Genomic DNA, 10,494 nt, shown 5'->3' on the forward strand with positions numbered 1-10,494 from the left:
TCTGTGCCAGAAAGACTCCCTGCCCCATCACCATGCCGGCTGAGCCGCAGTGGTAACTCAGAATGTTTTCATATCTGTGACATATTTGACAAATATAGACATTGAAATTAGGTGTAATGTTGCTGGTATGATGTCAATGTGACTATCAACACATCATTTTCACTGTCTATTTTTGCTTCAAACCACACACAGCACAAAAATAGGTGAATGGAATGGGGAAACAGGTGAGACCTCAAATCTGTGGTACACAACTGTACACAAACTGGTGACAAAATTACTGATTCATTTTCTATGGGAAGTGACTAATTCACTGCACAAAGCATGCTGGGATACCTGTCAACGCAGACAAAGCTTGTGGTGTGATGAAAGGGATATATTCAAAAATTCAAAGAGTGCTCATATCAGGACAGATGCAGCGTCCAGGAACAGGTGTGTGTGTACCTGCTCTGTAACTGGCGGGGCAGGGTGGACACGAATTTACATGAATTGGTTGTGCAAAGTGGGGCAGCACTGTGAGAAACTGTGTGGCATTGAAATGAAAAGTAGGTTCCATGACACACACACAGTGGTCACACAAGCTGTGTCCTGACTGCAGCTGTTACGCTATCAGAAAAGGCATGTAAACTAACATGACAGTAAAAACTGTGCAGCTTGGTTCAAGATTCTTCTCATTAAAGCCAATAAACCATGTCCAAACTATTCCACAAAGGGTCATGTGGCTGCAGGTTTTAGTTCGAACCAATCAAGAGCACACCATTTGATCAATCAGCTGTCTGAAGACTGAGATCAGCTGATTAAATTAATCAAGTCTGGTGTGCTCCTGCTTGGTTGGATTGAAAACCTGCAGCCACGTGGCCATTTGTGGAATAATTGGGACGCCCATGCAATAAACTAGAACATAATGATGGCAGAAATGCTTGTGCATGGCTAATGAACCATCATTTTGAACATTGCCATTTTCACATATGAACTCCTGACAATGTCCAGAGAGTCATGTTTGGACTTGTGGAGTTGCCCTTTGACACATGTAGTGTTCCCAACAATAGCAGCAACAGGAGACTGTCCATGTCAGACGCATTCACACCTACTGGAAATACTCCGTTTGGTTTAGGCGAGGGGTGCAGAAGGCAGGACATGCGGTTGTAATTCAGCATTTTTAAGCTTTTCATCAGAAGTAAAACACGTTTTGTTTCATGAGAAATCACAGGAAGTCCTGTCTCCCATTACCACTAGCTTCACAGCACAGCATTCATGCCCAGTCAAAACAATGCAACTTAGCTGGTCTGCTGCGTTTATCCAGCACCAGCTGCAGGTGTAAAATAGCATCTGTGGATGAGAGAAGTGCTGCTTGTTCAGCAATTGTTTGTACTATCTCCCTTCCTGTATTTTGTAGTGCTTATGGCAGCGAATAGTTGCAGCTCCCTTGCTTGTTGTATATTCTCTGGACAATTCACTGCTGTATTCACACATGGGATCAATCTGTGACATTACACAGACTTTGTACGAGGGAGCTGGCAGGGTTAAGTCTGTTTAATCCGTCTTACGTAGTCTGATCCGACTGATTCGGACATTTTCAAATCCAGAAAGTATCAGGGTTATAGTGCATGTGTGAAAGAGGCTCATTAATGCTAAGACCCTGTTAGAGTAAAACCCTGTTCTCTTTCCCATTGAATGATTACATTAAAAAACTATGTGTTAAAACATTTCTTCAGTGTTCTCTAAGGAACATCTTAGTACCAAAATGGAATAGAACAATTGCATCTTCAAGTCACTGCTGTTCAGTTTTAACTATGATATTCTGTTTCATGTTTCTAAACCAAAGAAGATCATATCTTTAAGCTTGAATATTGAATTGTATTTCTACACTGTACAGAGTGATGCTAGGCTAAGACAGTGAGGTGTGGTGAAGTCAAATGGCTACCCTGTATGAGCTCATCTTTGACATGCACTCTTTCTTTTTGGTCTCTGTGAACCACCAATTGCTGACAGTGTAAACAGTTCACAGTTTGACAAAGGTGTGGCAGGGATCTCTGCAAGTGTACACAGGGACGGTTTGGTGTGTCACTGTGAAAATTAAGGTCTATCCACATTTAAGGAAATGTGTGTGTATCTCCAGTAAACATTAATAGTAGACATACATACTGTATAATTCTAAGCATTGTCAAAGCAGCCACCAAAACATCCACATTTCAAGTGAAGATGTCCATTTTCAACTTTGTGCCTGTCTCTATGACATCTCTTAGTCTTTTTAAGTGTCAGCCTGGCCAGTCAGATTCACACATTGGGTCAATCCCATGGCGGGTATCAAACTCTTCTTTGGTAGCAACCAACATGTGTCTGTAACACACACAACTGAAGAAACTGTAAAGTACTGAAATCTGACATTGAATGTCTGGTCTGATGTATAATCTATACACATTCTTTGATCAGTAAGATGAGCTCTGCTTTAAATTATAATTTTGACAATTTTAGTTTTAGTTCTTGTACAGCTACTTGTGTTTTTATAATACTTTGGTGTCTTATTTTAAATTAAAGAAGGGGGTTTGTAGAATTTAGTTTTCTCAAAATAAAATATTGAAAATGTATGGTTTTGGAATCTGTAGCAAAACTCATGTATTATACTGGGATTTGTGTTGAAAATGTGGAAGTGATACCCAGTCCTAGTCATCTCTATGTGAAAATACAGTACAATAATACACACACATATAATCCTAAAGGTGTGTTCAGACTGAAGAAAGAAGCTCGTTTGTTGGCATATTCACATAAAAAGTCACGACACGAGGGAAGTTCACTAAAGTGTGAAGTAAACTTTTGTTTGTGCAAATTTAAAACTTTTGTGTTAATGCTGTGTTTTTATGACTCCAATTAATGCATGTAATAAAACAAGAAAATGAAAAATGAAAAGCAGCCTTCTCAGTTAGTTACGTACATGAGCTACCAAGCAATGTACAGACCAGGTAGTGTACAATGCTAGCTCGCTACAGTTAACATCTGTACAGTTGGTAAATCATGGTACAAAATGTGTGTGAATAACACATGGTGACATTTCACTTTAGATTCAGTCTGAACATACAATAAGAATAATTAAACAACTACCAAATTATCTTTTATAACTATTTGTGCAAGTCGTGAAAACTGTTATTCTTCTTTAAAATATCAAACTAGCAGGCAACAGTCGCAGTCAGCCTAGCCAGTGTGAAGTCCCAGTTCACACAGTTTGACCCACATAGAGCTCTATATGAATTAAATACACCCATATGCTCATTTTGAGCTAGTTGTTGTTCATATAGTCTGCACATGTGAGATTCAAACAGTCTCCCAGTGCCTCCATTGGCTCAAGGCAAACACAGTAACAGTACAATGTAACTGGGCATGTGTGAACACACACCAATGTGGTTGGGTTTGTGTATTTTGTGTTGATCCCTAGGCCAGAGTATAGTCGAACTGGCCCTTCTCCAGACCATCCAGGCCATCAGCCCAGGTGGAGGTAGGCATACTCCGGTAGGGGTCCAGCAGGATACGGAAGCATCGCACAATGAGGATTAGGAGGAAAACAAAGAGAAATATGACCAAGGCAAAAGTGGTCTTCTGCTCCAGGGACATGGCAGCGATAGCTGAATCCGAAGAGGAAGAGGAGGAAGAAGAGGAGGAAGAGGAGAGGGCGATAAAGTGTCCCCCGGCGGAGTACAGCAGAGAGGAGAGAGCAGAGGTGAAGGGCTCTCCTTCCATCATCCGGGAAGAAAAGTGTGTGACGGGGGCAGGACAGTGGCACTGCAGCTCCCACAGGGGGCGCTGTGGCATCCTCTTCACACCAGACTGGCCCAGCCACTTCAGATGGACCTCATTGTCTATAAAGATGGAAGACAAAAGCATAACTGTTATCATATTGCTGCCACAAAATTCTTAAAGGATAATTTCTCCCAAAATTCTATCTGGTATATATCTGTGTGGGTACATTTGGTTTCATTTGTTCAGGTTTGTTATTGAAAAGTTACATTTAAAATAATTAACTAAACAGAAAAAATGTTTACTTTACATCCTCAAATCATTCCATTCACATCAGTTGTATTGGATTAGAGGCAGAAATCTCTGAGACATCTAAAAACCTGGACAAAGAAATACCAAAACTATCTGCATGGAATGATTTCACTAGACATAAGTAGTTTGTCACTTCAAAGTTGGTTGACGTTGTTTCCCAAGCTGCCCAAAGTTGGCTGGGATGCAGCTAACCAATAATCTGGATGCTAACCAATCAGAACAGAGGGGGGTCCTCAGGAGGGGTGAGATTTGGGAGATCTGAGTGTTGAAATAAAATTACAAGCAAAGCCTTTTTCAGTTTGGATTCTAGATAAAAAATCACTGCATTCAGAGATAAACAGAGGAAAAGAAAAGAAAACGTGCATAAAGGCATAAATAGGAGACAGTGCCTGCAATGAGGCTGTCATGCTTCCAGGGGAATTTATATGATCCGTCAAGTTTAACCAAAAGAATAACTGTCATAGTTCTGCTGTAGTGCAGTTGTAGCACCAAAAAATATGGATGCTCTGCCCGTAGTTTAGAAAGGCGTTTGAGTAATTCCATACATCATCTTCATCCTATACACTTCTTATGTTTTCTTATTGTATTGTATTGTATTGTTCATTGAGTCCTTGTTTTAATCTTTGTATATTTTTAACAACTGACTGTGTTGGTCACTACATCTGCTATTTCTTCCTGTAAAGCACTTTGTGACTCATGTCTGTGAAAAGCGCTATATAAATACAATACATAAATACACTTCTTCTTCTTCTTCTGTATCACACCATATGTTGCAAGTTCCCTTGGAATAGATCTCAATTAAATTTAGCACACACATTCACAAATCCCCAAAAAATCATCCTCATGATTTTCCATTATGTAGTCAAATATCTCAACATACACAGGACAAAGTGGCACTAACTTTACTTCATGTTCCCCAGAGGATATATTCTATTGACTTTACCTCTAGCGCCACCAAGAGAGTGACATTTAGTTTAGGATAGATTATTACATCTATTCGTCAAGGACCATGTAGAAAAGAAAACATTCATCTTACACAAGGAGAGGAGATGCATTGTACTAGATTTACTAGGTACAGGTACTGGTTCATAAGTGTACCTGGTACCAGAACACTTTAGGCCAAAGATTAATAATCAACTTTGTAGTTGATGTCTTGGACATTTGGGTAAAGAGAAGGACAGGGCTATCATTTGATCAACATCTAGTGGTGTGTTGTATCTGGATCAGCTGGCGGGGGAGGTTGCCAAACAGACCTGCAAGAAACTAAACTAACTAGTGCTGAGGGTGTTCAACAACAGGATGGGGACATGGAATACAAGTGGAGGCAGCTGCTCAGAGTTATGGCTGGAAACTCATCAGTGCCTGTCAAGGAGGCAACCCAAGAACTCACTAGTAGGCCGTCAAGTTGAAGGAGGCAGCCTTTCAGGTCTGGCTGGTCTAGGGGTCTCTAGAAGCAGCACATAGGTAACAAAGGGCCAAAAATGTGGCAGCTAAGGTGGTTGCTAAAGCAAAAATCCAGGGCTGGGAGGAGTTCGGCGAGGCCATGGAGAAGGACTTGCAGGTCACCCTAACAGTCCGGGTGCTTCCTCTACAGGTTCCACTTCACTTAGCTGCCCAATTTCTTCCCACTTTAAGCTCAATAACAAACCAGGAATCGGTCCTCCGACTGGGAGGCTAGTAGATGCTAGGTGTTCATGCTTCCCTGTGGCAATGCTGCAGCTAATACTCTGCTAGACTCACAGCTGGCCCCAGCTCTCTGTGTGCAATCTCCAACTGAAGCACTGAGTGTGTGTTTGACTGTATAGACAGGAAACACCTCAGCTGACAGGATGTACCACTCTGCTTGAGAAAAATGTCTTCTTAATATTTTGGTTTACAATGGAGGTTGGGAACCAGTGTCTTAGGATTAGATAAGATAGATAAGAAGATAAGAAGTACTTTATTAATCCCTTGGAGGGGAAATTGAATGTCACCTTCTCACAAAAACAGCCAATGTACAGCAAGGAAACATACAGACTCAGGCAGTACAAGATAAGAGCAAAGGACCACATCAACATCAATCAAACAATCCAACAATCCACAACACTCAGCAGTCAACAGCAATGTTCATTAAAAAACCCTCACTGCACCAGGTATAAAGGAGCTTCTAAATCTTTCTGTAGAGCACCTTGGCATCACTAATCTGGCACTAAGCTCTCCAGTTCACTAAAAACACCAAACAATGGGTGGTCCTTATTGTGCAGGATGCTACGGAGTTTCCTGCCTCCTCTCTTCTCCATGACCTCCTCTAGTGAGTCAAGAGGCAAACCAATGATGGATCCTGCCTTTTTTATTAACTTGTTGATCCTATTTCTGTCCTTTGACTTCAACCCCCACCCCCAGCAGACAACAGCATAAAAAAGCACACTAGCTAAAATACTTTGACAAAACACATTTAAGGGTAACCTGCTGATATCAAATGACCGAAGCTTCCTGAAGAAGAACAGTCTGGACTGGGCCTTTGTAAAAATGGCTCGGGTGTTCTCTTTTCAGTCCAGCTTGTTATCCACAAGGACGCTAAGATACTTGTAGTAGGGGACCACCTCAACAGCCACATCATTGATGAGTACATGAGTCACTGGTGTCTAGGTATGTTACCACCACCTTAATTCTGTTTATCTAATGAACTCAAAGAAAACTCTATTGCTAGAACCACTTGGCTGGTCAATGGTCATGAACTCATGTCTTCCTAAGTTCTTCCCTCATATATTGTCCTTCTTGATCATGATTAGTACAATCTGATGATGCTTACGTTATTGTCACCTGTCATGGGAATTCTTATTATTCATCTTCTCTGATCAAATGAGCAACTATGTCATATGATTAGGTGTATGTGTGTGTCATAATCTGCTGACCATGACACCACTTATGTTACATGAAATGCTGATTGAGTGAACATTATTGAACATTGAGTGAACATCATGTATGTTATAATCTACTGACTAACCATTGTCCTGATTGTACACCAATTATGATGTTACTATTGTGCTTACATTGTTCTGATGGTAGAACAAGGTCATCCTTTCACGAGATAATGTATTGTATATAATCTGACAATTTCCTCTGCTCTGGGCTTACTGTGCCATCTCACGCTTGAGACAGCAAGGAGTCCGTCTGCAGACAACTGAATAAACTAGAGAAAGACAACGAACGACTTTGTGCTTCTTGATAAATAATATTGCCAGAACACACCTCAGCCAGGTGGAAAAAAAAATATGTGCATATATGAGTAATTCCATCGACAATCGGCCAAAATTAGTTGGAAAAATATCAGCATATCGGATATTGGCAAATATTATAAATATATATTTTTTAAAAATCAATATTGTACTAATCCCAAATACATTTTTCTTTTAACTGCCACGTAGCAAACCCTCTATCACTGGTACACTGTATAGAGAGGGGGAGGGATGGGGGTTAACAGCTCATCTTTAGTGAGGGGCACCTTAGCAGATTTAATTAAGGTTGGATGATTGTGTGAAATGACACCTTGAAATGGCGCTAGGATTTAATCAACTGAAAGTGAAAGCTTCTTCCACACAGTAGAAAAGCAGCAGTAGATGAGAGATAAGGGTAAGAAACACCCATTCATCTACAGCTCAGAATAGACTGCTTACCTTTGCAAAAAAATGTAATCTTTATTCCTATCTATTTATGTCTACTAGTTAGAGAATGAGTATTGGTTGCTTCACCTAGTCATTCTGGTCACAGCACATCAAAGACTACTTCTACTGTAATCTCATGAAACTCCACCTCGTTTCACCTTTTAGCTATGCATACTGTTCACAGCACAAAAATAACAAGATGATGAAAAAAGTGCAGATTGGGAAATAAATAAGTATAGAGGCTTATGCTCATTATTTTCTCTTCAAATTATTCATGTGACAAAAGAGCTCAGAAAACACAAATTAGTATGTTTTGTTCATTTAACTTTTATACTTTCTTCCTGGCATTACCTCTTTCTGTCCTGCTTATGCTTCAAACGTGTGCTTGCCCTCTGCAAGACCAATCAACCATGAATTATTCCCCTCAGGACTAAGGTACTACAATACACACTTCCCTATTGACACAAAATATATTCACGCCAAGAAGTATTTTTAGAATAATATTATATTTCATTTAAATCTCAAAAAGGTTTTGGGTAATAATAAAGTATTTGAATAAACGTATATGTCCAGTATTCACTCTGAGAACTCCTGAGAAGAATATCTGTCTCTTTATTTGCTAAATGCTCCACTATGTTCACCAGCTAGTCACTTCCTCTGTCTGTCTGAGAGTATGGACTACAAACACTACTCCAAATAAATGCTAACGTTGCCCCATATCTGCTGGATAGAGAACGGTTTGCTTACAACTTCACTATATCTACTTTATACAGTAATAAAGCTGAGTTTATAGTTAGTTTCTGCTTGCAAACAACAGTCTAGTCTAGTATGAAAATAATACTAAAATATGTAGATATGTATGATAGTAAGTATATCTCCCTCATCCCTGCCCCCCCCCCCCATTCTCTCTTTAGCTTCATCCTAATGCAGAGGCTGCATCCCTCTAAGGACACGGCCCATAAAGGTGTGTCCTTCAGAGAACCTGGAGGCCGTTCTGAACTTCCTTTTCCCCACATAAAAACCTCTGATTCACAGAAACTTATAGGTGCATTCTGCATTCTTACTTTTTAACTGCAAGGTGCAGACACAGTTTAATTACCAGGATGTTGCCTTGAAACAGCCAACAAGGTGATAACAGTGATTAAGGTCTCTATGAGGAAATACATTGAGTCTTGTGTAAGAACCAGTTGAACTAACACATTTGCTGAGTTTTCTCTAAATGTCACTATTGGTCCAGACCTGTCATATGCGTCATGAGCATATTCTGCCTTTCTCCATAGTTTTGATGGAAGTATTATTGTGTCTTAATCTCAATTGATTCAGAGTTGAAATATGGCTCATAAATCAACAAAATAAAACAATAAGACTTGTGCCATTGTTGATGTAATATTATATTTTTTTATTTTATAAGCATGAGCAGCTTACAGTTCAGAAGAGAATCATTGCTTGTTATAACAGCAGACCTATGGAGTGTACTCTGAAATCATATTTTCTTATCACATTGCTCTGTGATGTCATTGCACTGACAGCAGTAGTAACATTTCTCTACTGACACTGCTAAATCTGTTCTGTTTTCAACTGCTGCTTTCTGACAGCAGGACTTGAAGCTCCACACTGTACAGTCCTTTTTGCTCTTAGGATGACATTTTCCTGAATTGAATAGCTTGCTGGAGCAGAACAGGTAGCCTTGTATATGAATTTGAGGAAGTTGAATATGCTAATGATAAAACCTTTTGCCTTTGACATGAATATTACTTAGGAGACTCATACAAATAAAAAATATACATGAGAAAAAAAGCTATGCAGTTGCAGAAACTTTATATCTTACGCCATTCAAATAGTTGTTTCCCATGTCATATCATCATGCAGGACCTCAAAGTCCTGAAATATGAGTTTTTAAAAATGTATCAGGGCTCCATATCATCATCACTTAATAGACAGTAATGTGGATTACTGGAAGAATGGGCGTCTCTGTTCAAGGCCCATATTAGATGACACCGATGACAAAAGACCGCATTTGTCATTTTGTCTGGAGGATTTGTTGAAGTCATTGGGTACAACTCACACAAAGTAAATGTGACAATTAGTATGACCTCCTACTTGTCTCTGTTTTACCAACAGAAGCATTCAATATGAAACGAATGACTGTGATGTCACAGAATATGCAGCAAGAACAGAAAGTGTGACAAAGTGTTCTGGCACTGCAACAGCTGTGATGCTGCATGGGTTGTGACCCAGGATACCCCCCCCCCCCCCCCCAAAAAAAAAAACGCTGTATGTACTGGCTGTTTCTGAAAATGCTCCAGCAGTAATATGAATGTATACTCATAGTGGATGTAGGTTTGATTCAGCGCAGCACAGAAAACGCAGCATCATGACAGAGCTCTGAGCTGAAGGAGAAACGAGAGAGTCAAAGTGAAGTTAGCAGCAGGGATCAGTGTGACAGGACGCTGCATCCGCTTCTCTGACATTCATGTGCAACTGTTCATTCACATGTGATCAAAGTGAAACATGACAGTTGAGCTTTGGCAGCTAACCGGAGCTTCTGCATTGTTAAACGGGTCACACATCCACATCACTCAACAAGTGCAAATCCGATATCCGTTCTGACCACATGTATAGTAGACTGGAGGCTGTCGCAGAGACCTCACACATGCATCCAAACACCTGAATCCAGCACACACACAAGCACACACACAAACACACACACATGCATCCTCCAACACATTTAGGAGTACCTTTGTCTGTTTGCGGGGATGTCGGATCCATTTCCAGTGTTACAGAGAGGACCAGAGGGTCTGGCCCATTCTAC

General features: G+C 40.3%; 1 protein-coding gene across 1 annotated transcript; it reads right to left on the bottom strand.

Annotated features, from left to right (window-relative positions):
• Window positions 1-3,423: 3,423 nt before the first annotated feature.
• On the bottom strand, window positions 3,424-3,873 carry LOC128380642 (uncharacterized). Its single transcript, XM_053340515.1, has one exon. It carries the CDS (start codon window positions 3,871-3,873, stop codon window positions 3,424-3,426), a length of 450 nt encoding a protein of 149 aa, XP_053196490.1.
• Between the last annotated feature and the right edge of the window lie 6,621 nt (window positions 3,874-10,494).

Source organism: Scomber japonicus, chromosome 19 (assembly GCF_027409825.1).
Source record: "Scomber japonicus isolate fScoJap1 chromosome 19, fScoJap1.pri, whole genome shotgun sequence".
Taxonomy (NCBI): Eukaryota; Metazoa; Chordata; class Actinopteri; order Scombriformes; family Scombridae; genus Scomber; species Scomber japonicus.

What these genes read in the sequence shown, in the direction of transcription:
- LOC128380642 (XM_053340515.1), bottom strand. Translation starts at nt 3,873, where the DNA reads ATGCTTTTGTCTTCCATCTTTATAGACAATGAGGTCCATCTGAAGTGG.